General features: G+C 36.3%; 1 protein-coding gene across 1 annotated transcript in view; it reads left to right on the top strand.

Moving 5' to 3' along the window:
* The window catches only part of LOC139700249 (uncharacterized), a 71425-nt gene extending 56774 nt beyond the window's left edge, over nt 1–14651 (top strand). Inside the window, exons 8-14 of the mRNA XM_071598872.1 lie at nt 49–187; nt 2169–2331; nt 2923–4258; nt 6064–6221; nt 6667–6802; nt 10730–12469; nt 14546–14651. Coding sequence (XP_071454973.1) covers nt 49–187; nt 2169–2331; nt 2923–4258; nt 6064–6221; nt 6667–6802; nt 10730–12469; nt 14546–14580 — 3707 coding nt within the window. The 3' untranslated portion in view covers nt 14581–14651. The remainder of the gene's footprint in view (nt 1–48; nt 188–2168; nt 2332–2922; nt 4259–6063; nt 6222–6666; nt 6803–10729; nt 12470–14545) is intronic.
* Nucleotides 14652–16736: the final 2085 nt, after the last annotated feature.

The following is a 16736-nucleotide window of genomic DNA, read 5'->3' on the forward strand; positions in this document are numbered from 1 at the left end:
ACAGTTTCATATGAATGTAATGATTCATCATGTTGAATATTTTCATAGTTGCTGGTGGTAGAAGTCGACTCCATTTAATTGACTTGGGTAGCTGTGAAAGAGGAAAGGCCAACGGGGGGATACCTCTTTCAGGATTGGGAAATGTTTTGCTGGCTATCTTCAATGGACAAAAGCATTTACCTCACAGGTCAGTATGATTTTTTGCCATTACTATTTTTAAACATGTATGATTAATAATAATACATTTATTTGTCCGGAGATTTGTTGCATATTCACACATACACAAATATAGGACACGTCAAATATAATTTTCACAATTTCACAATAGAAGAGATACAATATATATATATATATATATATATATATATATATATATATATATATATATATATATATACATATACATACCAATACACTAGTATAATTACATATCAATTGTTTAAGCCGGAATTGACGCATAGCGACAATTCAAGGTATTCATTTACAGAATAGAACATATTATTTTTTAAGAGGTTAAACAGCTTTTTCTTGAAAACAGGTACTTTTGTTTCATATTTGATTTCATGGGGAAGTTTACCGTATTAGCATTTGTTGCTGGATACCTGGAGGAACATAAAATAAGTTCCTTTCTTTACATATTTATGTACTTATTGGGTTCTTTAAAGAAATTAGAGTTGCATGCAACTTCCTCAAAACCAAATCTCAGATGAAATATTTGAGGAGTTTTAATTAATGTTAATAAAAAAGGGTGGTTGTACTCAGCATTCTAACTTGTGGAGCAATGGAAGAAGGAAATATTGACTGAATGAACACATTTTCAGGGAAATTATATCTATTCAGTTTGCAAGTATTATTACAAGATGATGTGCATTATGAATTTATCTAGGAAGGCCTGAGAGTACAAAATTAAGAAATGCCTAGAAATTATTCAGAAATTACAATAGTCCCTCTAATAACAAAAAGAAAATTTTGTCTGTCTAAAATTATGATTTTTTATAGAATTATTCCCATTTTTTTGAACACATAATTTCAGTACAATCCCTTATTTTCATTTTTGTAATTTATATTTTCCTGCTATATAGTTAAAATATTTTTTGAATCAACATCAATTTTCCATTGATTCATTATACAGCTCAACCAAACCTAAAACCGCTTGTGCCCTCAACTCTAATCCCAATGATAGAGGCCATGCCATTCATACAACTTCAGAATAATTGAATGATTTACGAAAATGATAGATGATGAAAATCTTGAAAAATAGAAAGATTGTACTGTTTTAAAAATATAGGTTATATTATCTCCTTACTATTTGTCAAAGGCTATTCAGAAATTATGTATCCCTTTTCTTTAATTTTCATACATTTTATCCTAGTGCCAAAAAAATAAATTATTGAAATGATAATTCAATGTTCCATAATTACAGTGGGATATGTATTCAAATGGCAAAATATTTACGGCTAAACAGTTACTCACTGTATGTCTTGTCAGCCTCAAAAACAGAATTGCCTTAAAGGTGATTTTTGCTAAATATTTTGAGTTGCTTTATCTGCTATTAGCCAATGACTGTGTTAAAAGTTACTGTTGCAGAATCTCCCACAGTTTCTTAGAATTTGTTGAAGGTAAAAACAGCCCAAGTGTTTAAATTTGGCTTCAGCCTTGTGGGCTGTGGTGCATCGCGCACATTTACAAATGCCTGTGACATTGTGTACGGTATTTTGTCATAACATCTTGTTCCTTTAAAGCCCCCAAAATGTCATAGTTTAAGAGGATGCCTCAATAGCTTAACTGGCTAAAGCACTCGACCGGACAGCGAGGGATCCGGATTCGTATTTCGGCCATGGCAAATGATTTTTACACTCTGAAATTGTAGCATTGAATTGCCATTTTTTTCAATTTTATGATATTTAGTAATAAAAAAATAATTGGATGCCTTTTCAAAGGAGTTGATTGTGTTTAAATGTAGGAAATTGGGTTAATCGAGTGAGAGATTGTACATATGTATAATGTCAAAGAGGGGGGTTAAATTCCCATACTGCTCACTAATGGGCAAATATGTATCTATTTTCATAAATATCAATATAATAAAATAGTGTGCACCTACCAAATCATTCAATCAGACTGCATGAGCATGTAAGCAGACTGCTATAAATCCTTTGTTTACTTTACAGGGATAGTAAAGTTGCTCAATTGTTGAAGGAGTGTCTCAGCTCACTAACCTGCCATGCTGCAATGATTGCCCATGTGTCCCCTTATGCTGCCCACTATACAGATACTTTGGCAACTGTTCAACTGGCATCACGCATTCATCGAATGAGGAGGAGAAAGATCAGGGTAAATCCAAAAAATATTTTATTTTTATATGTCTAATAAAAGATTAATGGCATTCAGGTTAACTGGTTTTCATAATTTTTTTCCAATTGTTTCAACTAAGTAGATGCTGACTGTCATTCTTTACTTTGAGCTAATTTAGTCTCCACTCATTTAGCCTTATATGTATCATCTGCATTTTCCTGTGGAAATTATGTTTATCAGATGAAAATTTTGGCCAATTACATATTTCCAAACTTTGGTTGTGAAGTTGTTCTGGGTCAAATACAAATTTTTTTACAGATTTCAAAATGTCATTTTTCTGCATGTACAATTCCATTGATTTGAAATATACATGAAAACTTATAAATTATGGAGAAAAAAATCTTTGTGAGCTATTTAATAGCTAGAATAGGTTCATGTACTCACATGCATGCATATGTATGCTCTGTATTTTTGTTGTTATCTTTTGGAATCACAAACTCTTTAGTTAGCAAGAATATTACATGAAGCTCTTTTTATTTCACTAATGCAATTGCATTAAGGTTCTTGTGAGGAGTTCATTCATTTTATGTAAATTATATGATCATCACAGAAAACTTATCTTTCTTGCAGTTCACTGGTGGATCAACAGGATCAGGTGGAAGCTCAGGGGAAGAGACACGCCCTGGTGTGGGAGGGCCTGGAATGGGCAATTTCAGTGGCCACCACCCACAAGATGGATCCAGATCTGGGAGCAGTGATGTGGACCCGTCAAGCAGTGAGCAATCTGCTGACACGGTTATATATGTGGGACCCTCTGCTGATGATGCTACAGATGGAGAACATCCCCCTGTATACCTTCCAAGTCTCCACTCTGGAGACAATCGTTGCTCAATGCAAAAGGCCCTTCGTGGATCTGGTGCTGAACGGAGGCCCTCTCCCTCAACAGCTCACAGGTCATCATCAGCATCCAAGGCACAACAGTCAGTCAGCAAATCAAAACTGACTGAAGGCCCCTCATCCACACATTCCAGTCCATCAAGGTCAATCAAGACAACTAAAACAGCCTACATCAATGGCAGAGCTGGAAGTCCTGCAATTTTAACATCTTCAGGAATTCCAAAATCACCCCAGTCATCTCGCCAATCAAAATCAAAGGGTACTGCAGAGATGTTACAGTCTGGGGTCCCACAGTCTGGATCTCCCAATGCAAGTCTTCCCGGTGGGAAAATGCCAGTCTATAATGCTGCAGCTGGAGGACAGGGAGCATCCAGTGGCAAAGGTTCAGTCTCTGGGGCATCACCTTTGCCTGGGAAGCACAGTGATGAACATTGGATAGATGGTCCAAGAATATCACGGTCAAGAGTGGCAGAAGCCCGGAGTCTCATGCTAAAGGAGGGACATCGCAAAAAAGAAACATGGGTTGATGGCCCCCAAGCAGGTTATGGGTTCATGGACAGTCACAAAAAGAACATGATCCAGAGGTGGGTTGAGAACCAGGCAGTTCAGATACAGAAGCAGCAAATGAAGCATCACAACAGGACTGTGCTAAATGGTAGCCCTGGTCACGGTGAGCTATGGGATGTTGGAGATGCAAAAGATAAAAAGTCCCGTCAGTACAAGGAGCTTACAGTGTTTAAAACATGTGATGAAGATAATGATGGAGCAACCAAAACTGCAGGTGGTGGCCCTTCAGAAATTAAGTCATCAGATGACATGGAAATGGCAAAGGGGAACAATTTAGGAGAGCCATCAGTCATGCTTGCTGATGATCTTATCTCAGAAGGAGGTGGTAGCAATGAGAGACTGCCAAGGTATGGTAGTGAAGAAGAATTAGAGGGTGCTGCTGGAATTGAGAGAGTTGGTGGAGAAGATCGTAGGGAAGAAGAAGAGGATGAGGATGATGGTGTTGGAGATATCCCTCCTCCCTTGCCCCTCTTGCATCAACACAATAAGGAAATTAGCATTGGTAAGAGTCTGTCCTAATGTAAATGTATCAGTGTACTTATACATATGTATGTGTATACTACATGTATATCAATGCATACATATATACACTTATTTTTTTTAAGACAAGCACATAAGAGATAGGGAAGGTGGAACCAAGCTGATCATAAGTGCGAAAACTTGACTTGAACCTCGGATCTTTCGAGTGTCCTTCTGCATGTTTTCTTTCTTCATTAGTGTGTTCTATTGCCCCATCCATATATATATATATATATATATATATATATATATATATATATATATATATATATATATATATATATATATATATATATATGTGTGTGTGTGTGTGTGTGTGTGTTGGTTGTGGTAGTCCAGGGGTAGAGCATTGGACTACTGACCGGAGGGCCCGGGTTCGATTCCCAGGCAAGTCTCAGTGCATCTGCAGCTCCATCCAAGCTATGTGATTTTTTGGGTACCAGATCATCCTGAGAAACCATAATCAGCACAGGGAAAGGAACTGGCCCCTCTACCCTCATCTGTGAATTTCACATGCCATAGGGCTTAGTACTGGGTGAACTCTACCTTCACCTACCAAACTGACCTTCGGGTTGATTACTGTGTTTATGGTTTTTTTATATAACTATATAAAAACACAGATGTAGATTTTTAAAATACTGAAACCCAAAGAAAGGACAGTCACATATGTAGTTTTGACGTTTCAACAGCACGCTGGTCGTCATCAGAATGACGTTCTTGGGGAAGTGCGGAGAGGACATGTGCGGGGGAAAGGTGAGGGAAGGAGAGGTAAGGGACCAATAGGGAATGGACAAGGGGGTGGGAGGGGATGTACGAGGAAACTTATGAACAAATATTTGTTTGCCATATGACAGGATTTCGTGTTTGAATGTGTATTTGGCCTATGTGGCTCGTCTCTTTCTTCTGGCTATGCTTGCCACAAAATGCACTATTCAAATCATATAATATATATTCTATGGTTGCTTACCTACTGTCCTTCCTCTTGTGTGTCATGTATTTCTCCTTTGGTGGGTGAAACAGCTCCCTGACGCCATCGCTTGGCCAAAGAATCGGAGCATTTGGCTGCTATAAGACCAGCTAATCTCAGTGTAAAATTAAGTTTCCTCAATAGCTCAAAAGGATGGAGCATCCACCCGGCAAGTGGAAAGATCCAGTGTTTAAATCCTGGTCTGGGAAATATTTTTATGCTCGTGATTTTCCTGATTTCGCCTTCCCTTACTCTCCTGTGTTTGTCCTTTATATATGTTCCTATCCATTTTTCTTGTATCTATTTCCTTGTGAATGATTATATGAAAACTCTGTACATATGGGTACATATCTAAATAATTTTTTGCTACAATTTCTCTTTTCCTTTAGCATGTTCATCTATATGGTCTACACTATTCATCCCTAGATTTTCTATCTAGAAAGAACTTGAAACTGAACTTTTCACTCTTGTCTCAAGGAAAATTGGTATTCAAATACTATATAATTCACTCCATTTTTAACAGTTTAGAAAACAACATGTTATAGGTGACATATTCGAAACTGCTAGTTAATTTATTTTGACTTTGCTTCTTTGAGTCATGTGGTAACTTTAGCATAGCATTTAGATATCTCTAAAGTTATATTTAACTATGGTTTACGAAATTACAGAATATCAGATTTATCATTGGAAGAGGATTATCCCAAGAAATTATTTCAAATTTATACCAGGGATATGAAACTTAGCTTTAATTATCTTCATAGTAGTAATTTGTTATTTAATCTCATTCATCTACTTTAACTAAAAAATTTTTTATTTAAAAGATGTCTCCTTAGATAGCTTTGATGTAAGACTTCGAATCTTACAAGAGAGGCATGGGAGCTCAGAAATCAGAAATCAAGGTCTTGGAGGTGAGGATGTGGAGATAATTGAAGTAGAAGAACCCGAGGAGCCTGTCCCAATGCAGGATTCATGTCTTCAGGTAAGACCAGATTTTCCCCAACCTATTACGATTCATCACATGTGCAAACATTATGTCCTATCACTATTGCTAAATATATGCATCATTTGCCTAGTTTTTGTTAATCATATGTAAAGGGTTTGTAATAAATCTTGAGGCACCATGATCACTTCATAGAAATTATGGCGTATAAAATTGTATCGATTTGATTATGTCATGCGAATTCCTACTTATTTCTGTATTTCTTTTGTGTGCATACATGCATATCCTAATTTTCTAAATGTATTGCTTAAGTCAAACAGTTTTTTTCCTGAAGACTTATTTTTCAATTTTTTTAGGCTATTATTTCAAGTCAGAGATTTTAGTTTATGGAGATTTAATTAAATCGAGCTAAATTTAAGTAAATCAAATTATTGCCGGAGTTTAAACATGATAACTACTGAATGAACTTTTCACCTATTTTCAGGTCACTGAGGAAGATATTGCACTTTGCATGGGAGAGGTTGAGAATCCCCTGCCAGAAGTTGACCAGGAGAGCCAGGAAGAGCACCCTCTTAGAATTTTGAGCCAAGAAAACTTAACAGTTGTATCAACATTCACTGGTAAGGAAATGAGTACCTTACTGAAAAAAGTATTCTTGAAAAATTGGCCTGAATTTTCAGCTAAGAGAATGAATTATTCCCTTATATTTATTTCTTTGTAATTCTCATGGATATGTTAGATTTCATGATGGAACTGAAATCATGGCATACATATAGAGATCCTCAATGATTTTCTATGATGCTCCATTTATCATTTCCAGAAGGTTACACCTACCATTTAGGAAGGAATAATATACACCATGAGAACATACTGCATGGCAAAAATATTGAAATACATAGCGAAATAAGAAATGTTCAGCACAAAATCTCTTAGGTAAACAATTAAATTAAGAACATCAAAAAATCAAAATGCACTTAATTGTCACAAGTGATCCTGCAAATGTGCAATAGAGGACAGAGCATCTTTATTATTGCACAAAACATTATCAGTCAATTACGCTTTCAATGGTTGCCTGAATGTATGATGTCAAGGATATTTTCGTGACTATTGGAAATGAAATGTTATCAAATCGAGGTTTTTTGTGAGAAATGTAACTAAATCAGTTATAAAATTATCATTTTCATATAAATAGCATTCAATTTAGCTTCAGATAACAATATACACTATAAATCTCAGGTTGGCGAAAACAAGCTTCATTTGATGTTTTGACCAGTATGATAAAATTTCCCCCTTGGATTGCTGAAACTGTTTCAAATTGCCTTGGACATCATCTTTAGTTCATTTGTTAAGGTTAAAATCATCTAACTTGTAACATATATTTAATTTCTTTAAATTAAATCTTAATCAATTTCTCAAAGTTACCAGTCCTCAAAAGAGTCTTAAATGTGATATTTAAGTTTGAAGGAGTATTAATGTTGCAATTTCTGCATGTTACCGTATTTTCCCATCAATAATGTACACATGATCTATTCAAAAATGTTCATATGATAAAAAAATGACGATTTGGTCATGTAAAATGAAAAAATTCAAACATTTACATACATATATACACAATAATGTAAAGAAGAGTCTCGCAAAAATAAAATAGTCTGGAAGCATGCCTTTCTAATTGCATTCAATTTTATACAGATCTGAAACTGTTACAGTTATTACATCTCATAAATCCATGAGAAAGAGAAGAAACATATAATTTATTTACTTCATTTATTCTATAAGTAGTACTTCTTTATCCTAATGCATAGTACCTCGTGATTTTCTTTTTCTTTCGCGAAATCAATAACTTCTAGCTTTAACATCACTGTATACGATTTTCTTCTCACAAAATTTTCTTCATGGGTATTTCTTGAGAAAATTCTAAATTACAAAAGCTTAACTCAATTCAGGTTTGAAACAATCACCATGTAGGCAGCATTTCATAGAACTTGGAGGGTGTTTGGAACAGCTGAGAATCAATACTAACAAAGAGAAGTTAAGCAAACAAAATGAGAAAATTCCATTTCATTCATGCCTTTACTTTTTTTATATTTGATTTTCTGAAAGTTAATTTATATAGCAAATAAAAGGGCACACAAAATCGATGTCTCGTTTTGACCCACAAATCAAAGCAAAAAAGCAATTAGGCAGCATATTTTGTTGGCTTGTAAATTTTTTGTAATTTTTTGATCCTTCTGTTGTTTGCAGTTAATTTCAATCACCTGGCTCTAATCTTCTGTATACCTACAGTAGATATGGCCGCTGGCAATTATGATTCCTTGTATTCATTGGTTGTTAATATTTATTAGTACATGGATTTAGACACATTTTTACACACTCAATGTATGCAGTTGGTCTTCTTAAATTGCCGTTGTATACAAGAGCATTTTGTCTCCTATCTGTTCTTCTTGTGCATGTTTTTATGTGCATTGTAAGAGTGGCTGTTGACCAGACTTGACTATTACCACCAGGAAAATTGCCTAATTGCAATGAGGGCGCGGTATCTATAGAAATTCATGATAACTAGAAAGTTCTGGATGTGCGTTATCGATGGGAAAATACAGTAATTATTATTAATTTTATTTTTTTCACACCATGCTTTGTAGCTTTGAGAAATGGCTCATGGTGTGAAAAAAATAAAATGAATAATAATTACCGTATTAGAGTAATAGAGTAATGACCTTAGAACCCTGCCTTGTGGAAATCCTGCTATATTGTTTGCCTCTTTTGAAAATGCATCCCTTATTTTCACTTTTTGAATTCTGCCTGTATGAAAATTTTTTATCCATTACTTTTCCCTCAAATCCAATGGCAACAATGACTGCAACTTTAACAATTATGTATTGAGGCACTTGGTCAAAAGTTGCCAAGCAATCAAAGATTACTGCATCAACATCATTTCCCTCATCAATTGAGTCACCAATATATTGGCTTAATCCCAAAAGCTGCATTTCACATGAATATCCCATTCTAAATCCATGTTGGTTTTTGAATAGCCATCTATATCTATCTCTTGTCCACTATTCCTGAATGTAGTCAGTGATTCTTTTTTCCATTTTTTTGTAAACAACTAATTTTATGCTTACTGGTCTATAATTGTTAAATTTTTTTAATTCCCTTTCTTGAAAATTGATGTAATGTTTGCTTTTATCCGCTGAAATCATTAGGCAAGGCATCATTATTCAAAGTTACTTCGAATAGATGGCTCAGGTACCAAGCTCTTGCGGTATCACCCAGTTTTAAAATGTCAATTGATATATTGTCCGGTCCCACTGACTTATTTTTCATCATCTTCCTAATTTTTTTGCAAATTTTTTGCACAAGCCCTCTCTGATAATACTGTTTGTTGAGGAAATTGAGCTATTTTGTGCTGAAACCCTGATGAAGTTCTCTGTCGTTTCTGAGCTATTTAGGCAAGCCTTATTTTCTATTCGCCAAAAAAACCATAAACCAGGAGTTGAAAATATTTGATATTTCTATAGTGTCGAGGTATAATGCCATTATTGTTTGCTTTTAATATGTTCATGCGTTCCCTGATGTCTTTCCTCATTCTCATGTATCTATAGAATTTCGTTGCATTGTCCTTTGAAATTGTATCAATTCAATTCAATTCAATTTATTGAATAGAAATATAATTGAATAAATTTAAATATAATTGAATAGAATTTATCGATAAGAAATTTTTCCTTTGCCTTTTTGTTTTCCATATTTAGGTTCTGGACCAAGGTGCTGTGATGCTGTGACATTTCTTTACTTCAATTATTTAATCTGTGTGCCTTTCTTTCTGCACTCTTGAGTTTTTTATGGTTTTGTTATAGTGCTCTGGATCGGTATTCTATTTCAAATTTTTTATGGGGACATTCTATGTTTGTCCTTCAAGAATTATTTCTTTGCATATTTCCTATATTATCTCCATGGTCGCTCCACTACCTGCCCATCCCAGAAACTCTCTCCTTAAAAATTCCTGAAACCCTTCCCTTTCTGCCCACGTATATGGCCAAATTTTCTTTTCATCCCCCATACCTCCCTCAGTTGATCTATACCAATCCATCTGAACACACACACTGCACTGCTGTATAGTTGCTTATTCCCAGAAAAACATCTATGCTAACAAAAGGGCTTGGAGATCTACAGGACCAATAGGAGCGGCATGAAAATTTTAATTGCATTACTTTTGGAACGTACCCTGTAAATGATTTTGCCTAATTTTCTAGTATATAAATTAGTATTACAGGGTTGTAGTTACAGCTTAGCTTGCAATAAGAGAGATGTAATTTTTAATGCAAGTTTCTAATCCTTTTAATTATGTGGAGTCACTTTGATTTCACATAAAAACATGGAATTAATATACATTTGTTTTGGTTTGTTTTCAATTTTATAATTTTTCTGTTATCAGATATCAAATAAACAATATCCCAGAGTCCAATGAATATAATATTTTTTGGGAATTGGATGACTTTTACCACTATAATTTCCTCTTCACATGAATTTACAAATCTTTTATTTGTTTTCAGACTCATTGTCAGTGACAGCTGATATTGAGCGGACACTTCTCTCTGGAATGGGTGATAATTTGAGGCAACAACTCCAACATCAGCAGCACTTAGGACCTCCTTCCTCAGATCCCACTAGTTCCTACAACATATTCGAATCTTCCAGAAATGGCAAAGTGTGTGACGAAAACCTTGGAAATCTCAATGGTGGTAACAACTGCAGCAAAGCTGACTTCTATGCTCGCAAGTTTGATCAGCTCGCAAAACTTCATGAGCTCTGCCGTAGTGTGGCTGCCTCTGGAAGCAAGGCAAGGGAGCCATTGTCAACTGCCTCCAACTTGCCTCATCTCCCTTCCCGTTGCCAGTCATTGTCACTCTCTGACATGCTCTACGGCCCACGAACAAGGCTAGGTGAAGAAGACACTGGTTTGGGAAGTGGTGGGGAGGACTACGGAGTTTGTGATGGCATGAAGGGAGGTGGAGGTGGAAGTCTGTACAGTGAGCCAGTCAACCATTCTGGCTCTCCACCCCTGGGTAAGATCTGTGATCACTGCAAGATGTCCTTGCGCCGTGGAGTTGGGGTGGAAGGGTCTGATAAGCAGTGGCAGGGGATGAATGATTGTGAGGTCCAGAGTGAGGGAGGTCTCCTGAACACTTGCCTGCAATCAAGAGTCAAAGTAGCCCCTTTGCAGAACATAGCACCAATCCCTGCATCACCCAAAGCAGAACACATGTCCCCCTCCCACAAGGCACAGGCAAGGAATTCAAATGGGAGCGAGTTCCACAGAGTGTCACTTGCCTTCAGAGGCTTCGACAGGGACTCTCCTCGTTCGTCTCCGACACCACCCAGCCAAGTGTCAGCACCCATGGACTCAAACATAGGGAACCAAAGGAACAGCAACACTTCATCGCCACACAAGCTCCTCGGGAGCTTCTCGTCCTTGAGGCATCCCGACGGTGCGTCAAATCCCAACCTTGACAAGCACTCCTCGGCAGGAATGGAGTTTGTGGAGGAAAGGAGGGTTCCTGGAAATGGGCAGTCAACCTCAGACCATGAGGAGGAGGGTGGCAAGGTGCAGAGCGTGAGGCCTGGCCATAAGCCAAAGAAGACTGAGCACTCTAAGGAGCAATCAAAGGAAATCAGGAGGGATGAGGAGGAAAGGGTGAATGAGAGGAAGCCCTCAGGTGAGAGGACAGTGATGGGAAAGTCAGATGACGAAGATAACGCCCACCACAAGTGGGTACAGCCACCACCCATCACAACACCTCCACTGCCACAGCCTATGCCGATACCTACTCCCATAGTGAAGGCTCCAAAACTCAGCAGGCTGTTTGGTAGCGCTCGTAAGAGCTCCAAAGCTGCACTGAAGGCTAGTGTTGCCTCTCTTGGATCTGCCATACCAGTCTCTGAGAAGCAAGACAAGAAGTCCAGAAAGGCTAGTGGCAAAGTTCAAACAATGCTTGCCAGCTCTAGCTCAGTCCTCGAAGGGTATGACAGTGGAAATGATTCTGGCATTGTTTCTGCCAGTGGTGCAGTGGCAGGAATAACCTCTGGAAGGGTCTCGGCTGCATCAGTTATTACAACACCTGTCCATTCGACCAAATTGGATAGGGGACCACACAAGGGAAGTCTGATGAAAGGAGATTTAGCTGCTGCAGCTGCGCAGTGTGAAAGCTCTGGTTATGAGAGTGTATTAAGAGACAGTGAGTGCTCCAGTTTTGGATCCAGCCAGGAACTGGATGACAGAGCCAGTGGTGCAGGTGAGTATTAATTTAAGCTAGAGAAATCATGAGTAAAGCATGCTAGGGCATATGTTATTTTGACTGTTATCAATAGTAAGACTTGATATTTAATTGTGAAAGTTCACAGTTCTAGTGAAACACAATGAGCCAGTTAAAAAATATTTCTTTGGCTATGTATTTTAGTCTTTCAATTGACCAGTTTGGAAAAAATCAATTGTTTCCTCTTTCCTATCTTTGTGTTTTTTCATTACTTTCTTTTTCTTGGAAACATTTTTTTTTATTTATTCAACCACTAAATTGTTGCTTCTATACCATGCTGTAAAAGTATTGGTTTCATATAAAATATTGTCAGACAAGTATTTATAGGTTTCATGCAAAAGCAAACAAATCTCAGAAATTATTTGTAAGTCAAAGAAACTTTGGAAGTATGAGCTAAATTTCTTTTCATAATGAACTCTCAAAATGACTATTCAGAACCAGATTGCATCATAATTTTTTATCGCTCATTTTAGAGTCAAAGCCTGTTTTAGAGCTAAGTAAAGAATATATCAACTAGTGAAATAAAATATTTTTGTAATTTATTTTGAAATTGGATGTGAATAGTATGCCATACATATTTGATTATTTGAGTGTTATCACAATTAGATATTAATGTGAGTATATGTGTGGAATTCTTTTATCAACTATAAAACGTTTAATTAAATGAAGAATACAATGTATCTTTCCACTGTCCTTTATTTGCATATAACGGTTGAGCGTTGAAACCGGTTGTACGCAAATAAAAGACAGTGGAAAGATGCATTGTATTCTTCATTTAATTAAAATGAATTTCCACAAGGTTCAGCCGGGAACAATTGAATATATAAAACGTATATTTTGCTATTGAAACCAACTATTTAAAAACCTTCATGCATTTATTTACACTTTGATTATGGCATAATTTTGCATTGAGGCTATTCCACAAAAACGGGTAAATATTTTTCAAACAAATTTTTTTCATGCTCTAATCGTGAGAAAAAAAATTTTCTATTTCATCATTTTCTTAGTTAAATATTTGATTATTGCATTTCTAGTGTAAAACAGGAAATTATATGAGAATTATTGGAAGGAAAAATCATTTTGAATCTTGGTGTACAACTATGTTTGCTTTGAATTATTCTGCTATCAGATGTTGCACCAATCAATCTTTACCTCCTACTCTTTCCCAATATTGAAATAACATTTTTTCCACTTGTTATTAGATTTGATAGGTCTTCAAAGTCACAATTATTTTCATATTATGCATTTGGATCACTACTGGGCCTCATGTAAATGATGGGTGAACAATTTATACTATGCATAGATGAGTACATGTCTTTTTAAAAATCACATAAAATATGGAGATAGATCTTTAAGGTAAACACAGTACATTTGAAAGTCATGTAGGTAGTATGAACTTACGTGCCCTTAATTTTCATTGTTTCTGCCTCTGCTTTGATTTTTAAATTTAAGCATATTATATTTTAAAAAATTTTTTAATTAATTATTAGAGAAATTTAAACCGCATTATCTTCAAATGGACATTATCTAAATATATAGAAAATTACAGATTCAAAATGGTAGATTTATATTGATGCACTTATGTTTACTGTCAATCTTACTGCTGTGATATTTTATTTTGGCAATCTAAAAAATAATGCATTATGTATGTCAGTTAAATATATATTTTAGCAATCACATTTACCCTCAAACATAGTTTTAAAAATTGCCATTGTGATTGTCTCAGGGCTTAAGCCATTTATTCTTAACCTGAAAAATGTAAGCTTTAAATAGATCATCTGATGTCTTGAAGGATACAATCAGGAAAAGTTGATATGGCCTTAAAAACTGACTCTATAGGTCTTAGTTAAATTTCTAATAAACCATCAATAGAGTTAATTTAGTGAGATGTGAAAGTAATAGGTTAAAGAACTAATGGCCCCAAGCCTTAAGACACAATGAATTTCTTTTCATGTCCATTTTACATTACTGGGCATAGTAGTTCGCTACTTTTGTCCAACTTGCAAATGATCCATGTCTGGGAGACCAAAGATTCTGTATCGACTCATCGCACAGTTTGCAGTTGCAGCCGCTGGTGGCAGGGACGCTGAATTGGAGGGGGATAGTTTTGGTGGGGGGGTGGAATTGGACTGTAATGCTTGCTGTGATGAGGTGGGTGGTGGCAGTAGGGAGGTGTGCCAGTGCTTGCCCCTGCTCCAGTACTGCCAGGAAGATGTGGAGAGGCTGGAGCGGAGGTGGACAGAACAGGAGGTGATACGGTGGAGCCAGATTCGACAGCTGAGGGCCCAACAGCAGGAGCTCAAGAAGGAGTTAGCAGCAGCCAAGCAACGTCTTCTCATCCATCCGTCGAGGTGGAGCTATGAGTGTAAGCCCACTTTATTGTTAAACCAGTACAAATTCACTATTTAGGCCCTGAATTCTTGGGTTGTTTGGTCAAGGAAAATGGTAAATTGGTCACAAGTTTAATAGAATGATGACAAGGAAGAAGATGGGTGAAGAAAAACAACTCCCATCTCCACAATTTCAGAATGGGTTCTTTTGCTGGTATGTCTATAAAAAAATTCTACCAGTTCCAAAGTACTTATCTTCTCTTATTCCAAATTTTATGGCATCATCAGTGCAAATTCCACACTCAATAAGCATATTGCAGAAGCCATAGAGGTTTCATAATAAAGGATATCTTTGAATGCTTATGAGTACATTTTTCCTTCATTTTTTCCTGGGATGACTCTAGTGGTCTCTATGCTCTGGAGTTCTTGAGAAACTCTTACCTTGTCATCAGCTTTCCTAGGAGTTAAACCCCCACAATTGACATAATCAGTGAGGTAGGACTTGAACCAATGTCCTTTGGGCTATCAGGCAAGCACAGTACCACCCAGTAATCCAGGCGAAAGCTATATTTAAAAGAACAAGTAAATTCATTTGGCCTCCATTGCATTACAAGCTCCAGTGCTGTAGGTTAGCTGCTTGGTTAATCATGTAATTCCATTGAGGTTCCTTTCATGAATAATGGTGGTACCTTTTTATGGATCAATAAAATATCTTATTTTTAACAGAATTTTGAATGCCAAAATCCCTTTGGAAGTACAAAGAATTGTTTCATGGTTCCAATCTGACTACATAGGTTTAGCATTAACCTATCAGCTGTGAGTTAGGAACCATACAGCATTTTCAAACTGCAAAAGAAATAAAAACATTGTAATGTTGGGCAACCCATGCTGCAGTGATGGCAATAGAATCAAGTTTCTTCTTCCCCCTTGAGTAAAAATTCTTAAATCCAATTCTGTAATTGTAGTTAAATCATTCTTAAATGTAACTATCAACAGAATAACAGTGGGGGGATAAAAATAAATATAATCCAGGCAAGCAATGTCTCCCTCAGTAAGTTTTCATCCATTTTGCAGTTACACAGAGTACTCATGAAAATGCATGACTAGAAATGCATGACATGCTAGAAAAATTGGCGTGCTCCAAGCAAATGAATGTAAATGGTGCTGCTTGTTTAAAATTAAAATACAGCATTCATTCCTCCCATGTGTGTAATTGATACTCATATTTTTGTTGTTTCAGTGCATGTAGAGGCAAGTATGGATTATAGAGACCCTAGCTTTGTGGAAGCTCTTGAAAAAGAAACTGTGATCCTCCGAAAGCGAGTTGAAGCATGTAAGTCCCATGTGTTAATCGCCACATGCTTTGACACCATCCCCCCAAGAACAGTGACTTAAAAAATTTTTTACCTCATGTGTGTATAACTGTGAAAGTGTTTCGCTGTGACCTTCAATGAATGGAAGTGGAGTGGTTTCTTTTGTTTAGCATGACCAGCCACAGACACTTTGAATTAACAAGAAAGTGAGTGCTGCTGGAAATTAAGAAGTCATCCAACATCTTCTCAATTGGATGTAGGAGATACTGCTGAATCAGCTGTGAAAATGTGATAACCAGCATCATTATCATACTTTTAAATAAATAAATTGTTTACATTCTGAGTGTTTTATTCATAATTTAACCCATGATTAATGGGCACAAGAAATGGAGAGCTCCATCAAACCGATTCTGAGTTGGAAAAATTTTTAAGTTTATTCATAAAATATCATTATACGAGGGCGATTCGAAAAGTAGCATCCCCTATTTTTTTCATGAAAAATCAAATTTATTCTCAACTTTGTGTACATCGTTGGAAAGGTTGAGCATTTAGCTATTTTTCTACATAGTTGCCTTGACAATCAATCACTTTTTGCATCCTTGT

Source organism: Hetaerina americana, unplaced genomic scaffold (genome assembly GCF_022747635.1).
Source record: "Hetaerina americana unplaced genomic scaffold, ioHetAmer1.1.p SCAF_10, whole genome shotgun sequence".
Taxonomy (NCBI): Eukaryota; Metazoa; Arthropoda; class Insecta; order Odonata; family Calopterygidae; genus Hetaerina; species Hetaerina americana.